At 49.7% G+C, this 15403-nt stretch overlaps 1 protein-coding gene across 2 annotated transcripts; it reads left to right on the top strand.

Moving 5' to 3' along the window:
* The first annotated feature begins 352 nt into the window (after window positions 1-352).
* Window positions 353-15198, top strand: COMMD7 (COMM domain containing 7). Of its 2 annotated transcripts, XM_089665550.1 has the most exons (9): window positions 354-511; window positions 2735-2788; window positions 6488-6590; window positions 7027-7083; window positions 7164-7201; window positions 9474-9564; window positions 11510-11559; window positions 11772-11820; window positions 14784-15198. In XM_089665550.1, exons 1-9 carry the CDS (start codon window positions 431-433, stop codon window positions 14858-14860), a joined length of 600 nt encoding a protein of 199 aa, XP_089521676.1. In that variant the 5' UTR covers window positions 354-430; the 3' UTR covers window positions 14861-15198. The 2 variants fall into 2 exon arrangements, with proteins under 2 accessions (XP_089521677.1, XP_089521676.1); XM_089665551.1 differs by lacking the exons at window positions 11510-11559; window positions 11772-11820 and having other exon boundaries at window positions 353-511.
* Window positions 15199-15403: the final 205 nt, after the last annotated feature.

Genomic DNA, 15403 nt, shown 5'->3' on the forward strand with positions numbered 1-15403 from the left:
GGCTTCTTATGCCTAAAAACCCTGACATGCGCAGTTGCTTCAAAGGGGACATATCTTCATGGGAGACAGATTTTGGCGCTTTAAATCTGTCTGATAGCACCGCCCACCGTAGAGTGACAGGCACTGGAGCCAATGGACCGGCGAGGATACGTATGCCACCGTGCTGTATTCCGACCAATCACAGCGCATCTCCCCTCAGAGGCTTGACCTGAGGTTTGAATAGAGCTAGGAAAATAACATTCCTAATACTTCGATTTCTTAGGAGATGGAATGTAAACGGAGATATAACCGTCCGGTGGTGTTTTGTTAACTGGGGTCGGTTGAAGCCAACAGAACCAAGCGAGCTACAGAAAAATGTCTCCTGAGGTAAGGGACGAGCACGCGCTGGCGGACTGAGTCATGTGACAGGTCAGCTGATCAGGTGGCTGTCATGGCTCTTAGATGCTCTCCCGCTCCGCTGCCGGATTCCGTGCCCTCCGATATGCAGAACATGAGGCAGCTGTCCGGAGAGGTGAGGGGACAGTCCATGGAATATGAATGCTGAATGATAGTTATCAGTGACCCCCCCCCCCCCCATTACTCGTACCGCTGTGGTTCGTTCCAGTTCAAAACGCATCAATGATATGGGGAGATCGGGAGGTACCATAGCGACTAGAGGGGGGGTGGGGACACAAAATCTGAATTACAGTTATTAGTAACACCCCCCTCCCATTACCCCTGCCGCTGTGGTTGCTTCCACTACAGAACACACCAGTGATATGGGCTGGTCGGGAGGTACCACAGTACCCATAGGGGGAGCACAACAATCTGACACACCTGGAATTGTCAAATAACAAGTTCAGTGCCCACTGAATAGAAATAAAATAGAATTGTACTTTTTAAGATTTACCTTAAAGTGGAACTGTAAGCAAAACTTTTTTTTTTCCTTTTTTGGATAGAGTAAGGGAGCATTATAACGCCTGTCAGGGTTTTTTTTTTTGCCATCTGTGTCCCCCTGGAGAGATTTCACTTCACTTCCTAGCCCATAGCCAAACAGAAAGTGAGAGGAAATCGCTGAAAATTAAGGGAATTCCTTGGGGTGCTCCAGGTCACCAGAACTAGTGTCCCCATTGGAAGATTTCCCCTCTATTAGTGTTCCGGGGACCCTCAGCTGTCACCAGAACTAGTGTCCCCATTGGAAGATTTCCCTCTATTAGTGTTCTGGGGACCCTCAGCTGTCACCAGAACTAGTGTCCCCATTGGAAGATTTCCCTCTATTAGTGTTCTGGGGACCCCTAGCTGTCACCAGGACTAGTGTCCCCATTGGAAGATTTTCCCTCTATTAGTGTTCCGGGGACCCCAAGCTTTCACCAGAACTAGTGTCCCCATTGGAAGATTCCCCCTCTATTAGTGTTCTGGGGACCCCTAGCTGTCACCAGAACTAGTGTCCCCATTGGAAGATTTCCCTCTATTAGTGTTGTGGGGACCCCCAGCTGTCACCAGAACTAGTGTCCCCATTGGAAGATTCCCCTCTATTAGTGTTCTAGGGACCCCTAGTTGTCACCAGAACTAATGTCCCCATTGGAAGATTTCCCCTCTATTAGTGTTTCGGGGACCCCCCAGCTGTTACCAGAACTAGTGTCCCCATTGGAAGATTTCCCCTCTATTAGTGTTTCGGGGACCCCCCAGCTGTTACCAGAACTAGTGTCCCCATTGGAAGATTTCCCCTCTATTAGTGTTCCGGGGACCCCTCGGTGTCAGCAGATCAGTGGGTGGTGTCGGCAGATCAGTGGGCGGTGTCGGCAGGTGGCAGATGGGGGGGGTGCAGTGTCGGCAGATCAGCGGGCGGTATTGGCAAGTCAGGGGGGTGGTATCGGCAAGTCAGGGGGGTAGTATCGGCAGATTAGGGGGCCATGTCAGTAGTTGTTATATTATTATAATTTTTTTTTTTTTACAAAATAATTTTTTATTCTTCCTCACAATTTTTTTAACAGTCCTGTTGGGGGTCTTTGGTGAAATTTTAGGGGTCTAAACAGACCTCTCATGTGTCACTTTCCAGACAGTGATTGAGGACACAGCCCTCAATCTCTATATTTGCTGCCTCAGCTGCACAGAACAAATGAGCAGGAAGAGCTCTGCACAGTCTCCCTGTTCCTTCACAAATTGAAGCATAGGAAACACAATTTACTATGCTTTAGTTAGGAACAAACACAGGAGTGATCAGTACCGATCAGTCACTGTGTTCATTCAGGGAAGGACATATTTACCATCCCCCCACTCCCCAAACTGAAAGGATCCCCTGTATCAGCTGGCAGGAGAGGAAGCCGGTAGCACTGCTGGGGGTGAAGGGGAAGCACACAGGGCAGCAGAAGGAAGGAAAAACTAGACAGGGTGGGGTAGCTAGTGGGAGGGGGAGTAGGAGAAGCTGTGTTTTAGCTGCTGCAGGAGGAAAATAGGGAGGATTGGTCCCAGTGAATGCCGCCCTGGCCACCCCTCTCAGCCAGGAAGGGAGCTGCTCACAACCGATCCCGATCGATGGGTTCCCGACCCCGATTTTTAGGTCTGTGTTGAACTCTTATTGGACATTGCGGTATAATGGCTCCTTGTAATGACAGCCGGTTCCCCTGAGCTCATTATACGTTGTCCCGGGGGTCACTAATGAGGAAATAATGGGATTGTTATGCCTGGACAGGAAATGAGAGGATACAATGTATACATTTCCATCACTGACCTGACATTGTCTTCTCTCCCGCAGCAAGTGTGCCGTCTCTGCAAAGTCATCTTTTCCTTCCTGAAGGAGCAGAAGGAGGTAATTTGTCACCAACCTCAACCTTGCTGGGATAGAAAAATGTGTGCAGAGAAATCTCTTCTCCCGGGAGCTAATAAAGGAGATGGAAACCCCGAGGCTAGGTTCACAGCATGGAAAACACGTGTCACTCTTGGGGTGCCATTCATTGTTCATGCCCCCCCAAACATGCGCATTCTTACTCCCATCAAAACGCATGAAGCTGAATGCCGAAGAAGGTATGTGAGCTTCCTCGGCGCACTTAGGGCTACTGAAATCCATGGGCTGCCCTGTGCGCATCGCCAAAAAATGTGTGCTCATGAAACACTAGGTGTGATCCCAGCCAAAGGGCCTCATTCACACCAGCGGGCGTGCGTTCGCGTGCATTAAACACCCACGCTGCAGTGCGCTCGATGAACATGTCGCAGGATGTCATTTTTTTCTTTTTGTTGTACTTTATTTAAAGGTAAACACTTCACATATTCGTGCAGGTTGGCCGAATTCTCCGTTTTCTGTAATAGATTAAAGCGGACTGTCACTTAACCACTTCAGTCCAGACACTCCCCCCCACCCCCCTTCCAGTCCGGACACTTCCCCCCCCCCCCCCTTTCAGTTCGGACACTTCCCCCCCCCTTTCAGTCCGGACACTTCCCCCCCCCCCCCTCTTCAGTTCGGACACTTCCCCCCCCCCCCCCTTTCAGTTCGGACACTTCCCCCCCCCCCCTTTCAGTTCGGACACTTCCCCCCCCCCTTTCAGTTCGGACACTTCCCCCCCCCTCCCCTTTCAATCCGGACACTTCCCCCCCCCCCCTTCCTTCCAGTCCGGACACTCCCCCCCCCCCCCCCCCCTTCCTTCCAGTCCGGACACTTCCCCCCCCCCCCTTCCAGTCCGGACACTTCCCCCCTTCCAGTCCGGACACTTCCCCCCCCTTCCAGTCCGGACACTTCCCCCCCCCTTCCAGTCCAGACACTTCCCCCCCCCCTTCAGGTCCGGACGCTTCCCCCCCCACCCTTCAGGTCCGGACGCTTCCCCCCCCCCTTCAGGTCTGGACGCTTCCCCCCCCCCGCCCCCTTCAGATCCGGACTCTTCCCCCCCCCTTCAGGTCCAGACGCTTCCCCCCCCCCCTTCAGGTCCAGACGCTTCCCCCCACCCCCTTCAGGTCCGGATGCTTCCCCCCCCCTTCAGGTCTGGACGCTTCCCCCCCCCCCCCCACCTTCCGGAAGCTCCCCCCCCCTTCTGGTCCGGACGCTTCCCCCCCCCCCCCTTCTGGTCCGGACGCTTCCCCCCCCCCCCTTCTGGTCCGGACGCTCCCCCCCCCCCCCCCTTCTGGTCCGGACGCTTCCCCCCCCCCCCTTCCGGTCCGGACGCTTCCCCCCCCCCCCCCTTCCGGTCCGGACGCTTCCCCCCCCCCCCCTTCCGGTCCGGACGCCTCCCCCCACCCCTTCCGGTCCGGACGCCTCCCCCCCCCCTCCGGTCGGACGCCTCCCCCCCCCCCCCCCCCCCTTCCGGTCCGGATGCCTCCCCCCCCCCCCTTCCGGTCCGGACGCTTCCCCCCCTATATAAATGAAAAAGTCTAAACACTTTGAAAAAAAGTGTTTTTCTTATAAAATTTTGCAAATAAATGATCTTTCTTCATAAATCTCTGCCAAAATGTATTCAGCTATCTTTTTAGTAAAAAAAAAAAAATAACCCAAGTTAGTTTATAACCAAAAATTATAATTTTTCAAAAACATTTTTGACATTTTTATTTTATTACAGTATATTATTAGTTATGTTTTTTTTTTTTTAACATACTCTCACCCTAGCAGTACAGTGTCACTGGTGACACTGTACTACTTGTGGGGGGTGAAAAAGTGATGAAGTTTTTTTTTTTTTTTTTCTTTTTGTACACTGCTTGCTTTTACACCCATAAAGGCTGTAAAAGCAATCATTTCTCCTTCTCTCTGGATGCATTCTTGCAGCCATTGAGAAATACTGTGTGAGCTGTGATTGGTCACAGCTTGTCACATGGTACAAGGCTGTTGTGAATAGCCCTGTACCATGTGATCTCTGTGATCATTCACAGATTTCACACGTAGTAAGCAATGATGTCAGAAGTGACATCTTGCTTACTACTATTCATGTGATCACTGATTGGCCAATCAGCGATCACATGATCGGGACCTCACACAGAGGAGCGCGCACAGGCGGGGAGCAAGAAGGACGTTTATAAACAGCCACCCACTGCTGCAGTGCTCCCATTCGGCTGTTTATATACATTGGGCCGGACGGGAAGTGGTTAAAGTAGAACTACTGACAAAACATTTTTTTTTTTTTTTATTTTCGTTTTGGATAGAGAGAGTCACCGGTCACACCGCTGAGATTTAAAATCGTGCGGATTTTTAAGACTTTAGTGTGACGATTGTCAACGATTTCTTGCGATTTGCTTTGCACTGTTCGTTATATTGCTATGTATGTGAAATCGCACCGCAGCAAATCACACCTGTTAAGACACTGACATTCACATTCATTAGATGCGATTTCAATTCTGTATGACTGGACACTAAGGGAAGGTCATAACCGATGGCAGATTTTCTTTTTTCGCCATCTCTGTTCCATTGTGGAGATTTTCCTTCACTTCTTGTCCCATACCCAAACAGGATGTGAGAGGAAATCTCTACTAATTAAGGGAATTCTTTGAGGACCCCCAGATCACCAGAACTAGTGTCCCCATTGAAAGATTTCCTTCTATTAGTGTTCGAGGGACCCCTAGCTGTCCCCAGAACTAGTGTCCCCATTGGAAGATTTCCCCTCTATTTGTGTTGTGGGGACCCCCAGCTGTCACCAGAACTAGTGTCCCCACTGGAAGATTTCCCCTCTGTTAGTGTTCCGGTAACCCCTAGCTGTCACCAGCACTAGTGTCCCCATTGGAAGATTTCCCCTCTATTAGTGTCGTGGGGACCCCCAGCTGTCCCCAGAACTAGTGTCCCCATTGGAAGATTTCCCCTCTTAGTGTTCCGGTAACCCCTAGTTGTCACCAGCATTAGCGTTCCCATTGGAAGATTCCCCCTCTATTAGTGTTCTGGGGACCCCTAGCTGTCACCAGAACTAGTGTCCCCATTGGAAGATTTCCCTCTATAAGTGTTCCTGGGCCCCTAGCTGTCACCAGAACTAGTGTCCCCATTGGAAGATTTCCCCTCTTAGTGTTCCGGTAACCCCTAGTTGTCACCAGAACTAGTGTCCCCATTGGAAGATTCCCCCTCTATTAGTGTTCCTGGGCCCCTAGCTGTCACCAGAACTAGTGTCCCCATTGGAAGATTTCCCCTCTATTAGTGTTCTGTGGACCCCCAGCTGTCACCAGAACTAGTGTCCCCATTTGAAGATTTCCCCTTTATTAGTGTTGTGGGGACCCCCAGCTGTCACCAGAACTACTGTCCCCATTGGAAGATTTCCCTCTATTAGTGTTCTGGGGACCTCTAGCTGTCACCAGAACTAGTGTCCCCATTGGAAGATTTCCCATCTATTAGTGTTGTGGGTTTAGTAACACTTTAAAGTCACAGCAACTTTTAAAAGGTTCCTGCATCTACTTTGATGCGACTTTTGATGTGACTCTGATCCAGAGAGTGTAAAGTCGGATCAGAGCCACGCTCCACAGAACATCTACGTAGCTGTTGCATTCCCAAGTTTACTTTCATGACTTTGAGTCTTCCGGACACGTTTTCAGCTGATCTGTTTTTACGCAGGTTGACCAGTTCACGTCGCAGTTAGAGGACTTTGCCAGAGACAATGGGATCAGCCTGGGGCCCCTGAAGAACATCGTGAGGAGTGTCCTGCTTGTACTGAATGGTGAGGCTCGTGTAGTACGGGGAATGCTGGGAGCATTCTGATTGGTTATTAACTCCTTTTTTTTTTTTTTTGGATTGCATAAAAAACAAAATCATATCGCCCCAACAATTCTTCATTTGTCCTAAAAATAAAAATGATAAACAGTAAGGACACAGACAAAAACACTAATACAAAGACGGACAAAACCCAGTATTTGTACGGCTGCCCATGCTGTTTTCTCCAATGAAAACTGCCCCTCCGTTTCTTTAAATGGGTGTCACACTCACAGGAAGTGAAGGAATTCTCCGCATTGGAGACACAGATTTAAAATGATAGCTTGACAGAAGTTTTAAGCCTTCCGCAAATCTTTTTGAAATTGAAAATAAAAATTTGGCTGCACGTTAGGAAAAAAAGAAAAGCGTCCACTGTTTACTGTTTGTGTCCCCCTCTGATCTAGCTGCCCTGAAAAGAAACCTAAAATCGGAAGAGCTGAGAGCGGATCTCCTTGTTCTGGGTGAGGAGATTGATTCATGAGAACTATAGATTTGACCCCGGTGTCTGTGACGTGTGCTGATCTCTGTTCTGTCTACACAGGGCTCGATGACGAGAAAGCTGCCTATTTTGCAGACGAGGTGAGTGAATCTGACCCCCCCCCCCCCCGTGTATGGAATAGGGATTGACCCTCCAATTGTGATCTGCTCCACTCCAGCAGGGGGCGTAATGGTGCTGCGCTCTTTAACCCCCTGACGCCGACATCACACAAATATGCGGCCTCACAGAACTGAGCTTTTTTTCCTGTGGGGCCGTATATTTGCGTACCTGTCTTTGTGCTGAGAGCACACTGCACGACAGGGCGTCGCTGAGAGCGCGCTGCACAACAGGGCGTCGCTGAGAGCGCGCTGCACAACAGGGCGTCGCTGAGAGCGCGCTGCACGGCAGGGCGTCGCTGAGAGCGCGCTGCACGGCAGGGCGCCGCTGAGAGCGCGCTGCACGGCAGGGCGTCGCTGAGAGCGCGCTGCACGGCAGGGCGTCGCTGAGAGCGCGCTGCACGGCAGGGCGTCGCTGAGAGCGCGCTGCACGGCAGGGCGCCGCTGAGAGCGCGCTGCACGGCAGGGCGCCGCTGAGAGCGCGCTGCACGGCAGGGCGTCGCTGAGAGCGCGCTGCACGGCAGGGCGTCGCTGAGAGCGCGCTGCACGGCTGGGCGTCGCTGAGAGCGCGCTGCACGGCTGGGCGTCGCTGAGAGCGCGCTGCACGGCTGGGCGTCGCTGAGAGCGCGCTGCACGGCTGGGCGTCGCTGAGAGCGCGCTGCACGGCAGGGCGTCGCTGAGAGCGCGCTGCACGGCTGGGCGTCGCTGAGAGCGCGCTGCACGGCTGGGCGTCGCTGAGAGCGCGCTGCACGGCAGGGCGTCGCTGAGAGCGCGCTGCACGGCTGGGCGTCGCTGAGAGCGCGCTGCACGGCTGGGCGTCGCTGAGAGCGCGCTGCACGGCTGGGCGTCGCTGAGAGCGCGCTGCACGGCTGGGCGTCGCTGAGAGCGCGCTGCACGGCTGGGCGTCGCTGAGAGCGCGCTGCACGGCTGGGCGTCGCTGAGAGCGCGCTGCACGGCAGGGCGTCGCTGAGAGCGCGCTGCACAACAGGGCGTCGCTGAGAGCGCGCTGCACGGCAGGGCGCCGCTGAGAGCGCGCTGCACGGCAGGGCGTCGCTGAGAGCGCGCTGCACAACAGGGCGTCGCTGAGAGCGCGCTGCACGGCAGGGCGTCGCTGAGAGCGCGCTGCACGGCAGGGCGCCGCTGAGAGCGCGCTGCACGGCAGGGCGTCGCTGAGAGCGCGCTGCACGGCAGGGCGCCGCTGAGAGCGCGCTGCACGGCAGGGCGCCGCTGAGAGCGCGCTGCACGGCAGGGCGTCGCTGAGAGCGCGCTGCACGGCAGGGCGTCGCTGAGAGCGCGCTGCACGGCTGGGCGTCGCTGAGAGCGCGCTGCACGGCTGGGCGTCGCTGAGAGCGCGCTGCACGGCTGGGCGTCGCTGAGAGCGCGCTGCACGGCTGGGCGTCGCTGAGAGCGCGCTGCACGGCAGGGCGTCGCTGAGAGCGCGCTGCACGACGGCGTCGCTGAGAGTCCCAGGTCCCGTTCTAACAGTCGGGACCAAGGACTCCCGATTCAGGGTCACATGATCGCTGTGATAGCCTCTGATTGGCTATCACAGTGATCAGTCACTGTGAAGCCCACCCCTTTGGTTTTTTTTCTCTCTGAATGTGAAACCTGTGTGTAGCATCCCCCCCCCTCGAACCCCCTCAGTACTTACATGAACCTAATTGCGATCCAGCGATGTGAACGACAGCCTTGGCTGTTCCGAGTCTCTGACTCCTCATTGGCTGAGACAGCAAGCTGCAGCCATTGGCTCCAGCTGCTGTGAATCACAGCCAGTCAGCCAATGAGAAGAAAGAGAGGGGGCCCAGCCGTGTGTGTGTGTGTGTGCGCGCGTGTGTGTGTGTGCGTGTGTGTGCGTGTGTGCGTGTGTGTGTACGTACGTACAAAAAAACACACACATAGAGCAGCGGGTGCCTCCATAGCAAGCTGCTTGTTGTGGGGGCACCCGACAGACAGGAGAGCCTGCGGGGGACCTGAGAAGAGGAGGATCCAGGCTGCTGTGTGGAAAACTTTGCACGCTCCAGTTTTAGTAAATCAACCTCATAGAGAAGGTGATTCTTTGCAGCGGGACAAAGACAGTAATAAAACGTTCTCACTCCACCCAAAACTGAAAACAACAAGTCCTAGCGGAGGTCAGGTTTTAACATTCACTGAGTGGTGGGTAAAACCGAATACGTGACATTGCATTTGCATCGATCCCTCTGTGGTGCTGTAGGGTGCACGGTATGACGTCATCTGCTTTGTATTCCTCTGATTGCAGTGGAGTCATGACGCAGCAGCGCTGTCTCGGCTGGCGGTCGGACGAACGCTCAGTATTAACCAATTGGTGGACATGGAGTGGAAGTTTGGAGGTGAGTTATGTGGACATGATTGCTTAGAATTCTGACTGCCGACCTTCCCTCCAGTCTTGCACAGTTGTACAGGTTCCTCTCCTGGATGGGAATGGAGGCTCAACGTCACATGTGGATTGGTACCTAGGGTGGTCTGCATACAAATACAGATATATACAGGGGCGGACTGACAAACCATGGGGCCCCTGGGCAATAGGAGATCATGGGGCCCCTGTGTCCTTGCCTAAACTCAAAAAAGACTGTGAAAAGGTACCAGGGGCATCTCATGGGGCCCCCCAATGACCTCGGGCAGTGCCCGAGTTTCCAAATGGTCAGTCCGCCCCTGGATATATATATGTGTGTGTGTGTACTTCTAAGCACTGCAGCAAAACTCATTGTCTCCTTGTGCTGCTTCTCCCTTCTCCAGGCTGAGCTCTGCTGTACATTATTATTATTACTATACAGGATTTATATCGCGCCAACAGTTTACGCAGCAATTTACAACATGCGGGCGGACAGTACGGTTACAATACTATTTAATCCAGTAGGAATCAGAGGGCCCTGCAATCTAAGACTTTGACTGACACAAATTCAGTTACTTTCGCTCTTTGCATTTAAAAATATGTCTAATGTTGTCATATCAACTACAGAGATGGACAAATCCCTCCCTGTATGGAGTGACAATTGTGCGTTGTCACCCTGTCACATGCTCCCCTAGTGGAGACTACGTGCTGTTGGAGGTGCCAACATGAACATTGTGCATGCATGGTCCTCCTATGATGTCATTATCAGGAAGCTGGCCCAATGATAGGCAACCAGTGTTGGAGCGAGTGCATATAGATATGAAGTGGTGCTAGAGACTGGAGGAGATCAGCAGCACTGAGATAAGGAAAGCAACACAGCACAGTGGCTAAATGGTTAGCACTTCCGCCAGCAGTATTCGGGTCGTTGGTTCGAATCCCAACCACGGCATCACCTGCCTGAAGTTTGCATGTTCTCCCTGTGCCTGCGTGGGTTTCCTCCAGGTACTCTGGTTTTCTCCCACACTCTAAAGACATGCTGGTAGGTGAATTGGCTCCTGTCTAAATTGTCCCTAGTATATGTATGTATGAATGTGAGTTAGGGACCTTAGACTGTACGCTCCTTGAGGATTAGAGACCTCAGATTGTACCCCCCTTGAGGGTCAGGGACCTTAGATTGTACGCTCCTTGAGGGTTAGGGACCTTAGATTGTACACCCCTTGAGGATTAGAGACCTCAGATTGTACGCCCCTTGAGGGTTAGGGACCTTAGATTGTACGCCCCTTGAGGGTTAGGGACCTTAGATTGTACCCCCCTTGAGGGTTAGGGACCTCAGATTGTACACCCCTTGAGGGTTAGGGACCTTAGATTGTACGCTCCTTGAGTGTTCGGGACCTTAGATTGTACGCCCCTTGAGGGTTAGGGACCTTAGATTGTACACCCCCTTGAGGGTTAGGGACCTTAGATTGTACTCCCCTTGAGGGTTAGAGACCTTAGATTGTACGCCCCTTGAGGGTTAGAGACCTCAGATTGTACCCCCCTTGAGGGTTAGGGACCTTAGATTGTACGCCCCTTGAGGGTTAGGGACCTTAGATTGTACGCCCCTTGAGGGTTAGGGACCTTAGATTGTACGCCCCTTGAGGGTTAGGGACCTTAGATTGTACGCCCCTTGAGGGTTAGGGACTGATGTGAATGTACAATATATATGTAAAGTGCTGCGTAAATTGACGGCACTATATAAGTACCTGAAATAAATACATAAATAAAACAGTATTTTATGGGGGAAAAGTGTGGCAATACATTCCACCCCCCCCCCCACCCCCAACCTCCCCCCTCTACCTTCAACGTATTCACTTTATTCTTTACACAACTATGTCTGTAAGCCGGGTACATTGTTAGTTGTTTTTATAATTCATATATATAATTCTCTATCTTGTCTCCTGTAGTTACAGCAGCCAGTAGTGAAGTGGAAAAAGCCGGTAGTATTTTCCTGCAGGTAAGTGCCTCCTACCCAGTGGCTGTCTACCTACCCCCCCCCAGAATGTTACCCTGCATGTAGTCATCATTGCCATGTCAGTCGTATCTCCACCAATGATAAATCCGGCAATGCCTGTGGTGCAGCAGAACAGATAACGTGTTCTGTCCCCATCATTAGACGGCATTTAGATTTTTGTTTGCTCTCTCTGACGGTTTTGTATTTCCTCTTAGTTGAAGATGGTTATTAGAAAAGGCAGCAAGTTGGAGCCTGTGTATGTAGGTGAGTCCATTTGTAGTCCATCAAAGACCTATACTTATTATTATACAGGATTTATATATATTATTATTATTATTATACAGGATTTATATATTATTATTATTATACAGGATTTATATATATATTATTATTATTATACAGGATTTATATATATATTATTATTATACAGGATTTATATATTATTATTATACAGGATTTATATATTATTATTATACAGGATTTATATATTATTATTATTATTATACAGGATTTATATATATATATTATTATTATTATACAGGATTTATATATATATTATTATACAGGATTTATATATATATTATTATTATACAGGATTTATATATTATTATTATACAGGATTTATATATATATTATTATTATACAGGATTTATATATATATTATTATTATACAGGATTTATATATATATTATTATTATACAGGATTTATATATTATTATTATTATACAGGATTTATATATATATTATTATTATACAGGATTTATATATATATTATTATACAGGATTTATATATTATTATTATTATACAGGATTTATATATTATTATTATTATTATTATTATTATTATACAGGATTTATATATTATTATTATTATACAGGATTTATATATTATTATTATTATACAGGATTTATATATTATTATTATACAGGATTTATATATTATTATTATTATACAGGATTTATATATATATTATTATTATACAGGATTTATATGGTGCCATCAGTTTGCTCAGCACTTTACAATATAAAAGGAGACATTACAATACATTTCAGTACAGAAGGAATAGGAGGGCCCGGCTCGAGGAGCTTACAATTGAGAAATCGGAATGTGTGTATTAAACGTGTATTTATACCGAAGAACAGAAATGATATATATTGCAGCTTACTAGTCCCTAAAGTAGAGCTCCAGTCAAAGAGAATCTTTTTTAAAAAAAACAGCCACTCACCTGTCTCATGATGCAGCCCCCGGATCTACAGTGTGGGCACCCGGCTGTGACTGCTTGTGGCTTCAGAGCCGGGTGCCCACTGTGCATGCATGAGTAGCGCTGTGCCTTGTGAATGGTCCTGTAGTCCTCTGGGGCCGGTCACACATCCCAGAAGGCTACGGGGGGGGGGGGGGCAACTTTCACTTACGATCGCCTAGGTGATCGCAGCGGAATTGAGATCGTGTACCCGATGCCAGTTCCATACGGGGAGCGGGGGACCAGTACTTAAAGGGGAACTTTCTCCTTTTGGGTGGAGCTCCGTTTTAACCACTTTTTTCCACTACGCTATAACCGATAAATGGCTACAGGGTGGTGATCACAGATCAGGATAAAGGGCCAATCACAGCAGCCCTTTACCATGTGATCAGCTGGGCTATTCACAGGTGTCACAGTGTAAACAGACTCTATTCCTTTGCTGTGTGTGAGGGAAGGAGAGCTGGGTCTGTGAGGGGCACAGTGAGCTCAGTATTGTACACTTACAGACAGCGCCCTGATTATCTGTGCCTCCTCATCAGTGCAGCTTACCTGTGCCTCCTCATCAGTGCAGCTTACCAGTGCCTCCTCATCAGTGCAGCTTACCAGTGCCTCCTCATCAGTGCAGCTTACCAGTGCCTCCTCATCAGTGCAGCTTACCAGTGCCTCCTCATCAGTGCAGCTTACCAGTGCCTCCTCATCAGTGCAGCTTACCAGTGCCTCCTCATCAGTGCAGCTTACCGGTGCCTCCTCATCAGTGCTTCCTCATCAGTGCAGCTTACCGGTGCCTCCTCATCAGTGCTTCCTCATCAGTGCCTCTTATCACTGCCCATCAGCGCACATCAGTGAAGATGAAAAATTACTTATTTGCAAAATGTTATTACAGACTATACTAAGGAAAAAATGGTTTTCAAAATTTTCAGTCTTTTTTTCGTTTGTTTAGCAAAAAATACAAAACCCCCAGAGGTGACTAAATACCACCAATAGAAAGCTCCATCTGTCGCAAAAAAATGCTAGAAGTTTCATTTAAGCAGAGTTTTGCATGACTGAGTAATTGTCATTCACAGTGTGACAGCTCTGAAATCTGACCATTGTCCTGGGCAGGAAGGAGGTGAAAGTATCTGGTATTGAAGTAGTTAAATGTGGTTGCATTAGTTTTTTTTTTTTCCTCCCCTGTTGACCCTGCCAGTAACCCAGCTTCCATCCTGGGATGACAACGCTCACACACTGTCAGAGTATCCATAGAGAAGCAGTGTTGTTGTCTTCCTAGGGCAGGTCTACAGACACCTCCCTCTCTTCTCTTCTTCCAGAGGGGAGGGGTTCTGTAGTCCACAGAGAAACCTGGTAATGATGTGACTGAAAAATGTGCAACAGAGGCCGAGAACACAGATATCCGCTCACTTGATTTCTGGCAGGATCAGTAGGTATTTTCTTGCAGTTTTTGAACAGAAGTAACAAACAACTTTCAGTGGTATAGTAACCCTTTAATGCCGGCCATACGTGTGGCAGCACAGCGGTGGGCTTTAACGTGGAGTTGCCACACATGAATACAGCCGGTGTTGCTGTTCTGTGCTGGGAGCATGTTCCCTTACGCATCGGATAGAAACCGGGCGACGTTCGGCCCATGTGTACACCCACCTGTCCAACAAAAGCCGGCCAAACGGGCATGTTGGAACACCAGCATCTGATCAGTGGTGGCAGCCAATGCAGTGTACTGGTAGGGGGGTCAATCCGAGAGATCAATGTGCTGACATCAGACAGTACAGCGAGCTCCTCCTGAGCTCTTCAGTTTTTTTTTTTTGTATTTTTTTTTCCAATCAGCCACTGGGTTGAAGAAAAAAAAAACTGACAGTGTGTACCACAGCAGCAGGAGCTATTGGGGCCTGTCTCCGAACCAGAGAGCCCTGCTCCCGGGCACAGAGCCGGATTGACAGATATTTGTCATTTTTCATTTTGTTCAGACTTTCACAGTTCTTCTTTTCTCCCCAGAGCTGACCCTGCCGCAGTTCTACAGTTTTCTGCATGAGATGGAGCGCGCCAAGAGCAGCCTGGAGTGTTTCACGTGAAGAAGCTCCGTAAAAGCGACCTTCACCGGCGGCAGACATTCACCGGCGGCAGACATTCACCGGGTGCTCTGCAGAGTGCAGATAACGCTTTGTTGGACCGTTCTACGGAACACAGGAGATGGATACATGCAGCTGCCCATTGCAACCAATCCCATCCTAGCGTTCCTTCGTTTATTCCGCCGATCGTTCATTACATTTGAAAAGTGAAACCTGGAATTTGGTTGCTGTGCCTAAAACCGCCGCTCTTTTTACTGCTTCATTTCCTATGAACAAATGCGTAGATTCTTCTGATCCACTTTCCCTGGAAAGTTACACCAGAAATAAAAGTTTATACACAGCTTGTGTCTAATATGTAAAGTTTTTTTTGTAATGCCATGAGGTTGTATGATGACATGGAAATCAACAAAAGTTAAAGGGACACGGTCAGCTTGCCCATGCAGAGACCCCCTCCTGCCTTCCTGTATATGCAATTTGCCTGCCCTCCTATCCTGCCCTTTCCTCCATTGTAGCTGGATGCACTGTCCATTGTTTCCAGGTTTAGGG

This window comes from Staurois parvus, unplaced genomic scaffold (assembly GCF_062004578.1).
Source record: "Staurois parvus isolate SC_StPar_1 unplaced genomic scaffold, SC_StPar_1.0 ptg002240l, whole genome shotgun sequence".
NCBI lineage: Eukaryota > Metazoa > Chordata > Amphibia > Anura > Ranidae > Staurois > Staurois parvus.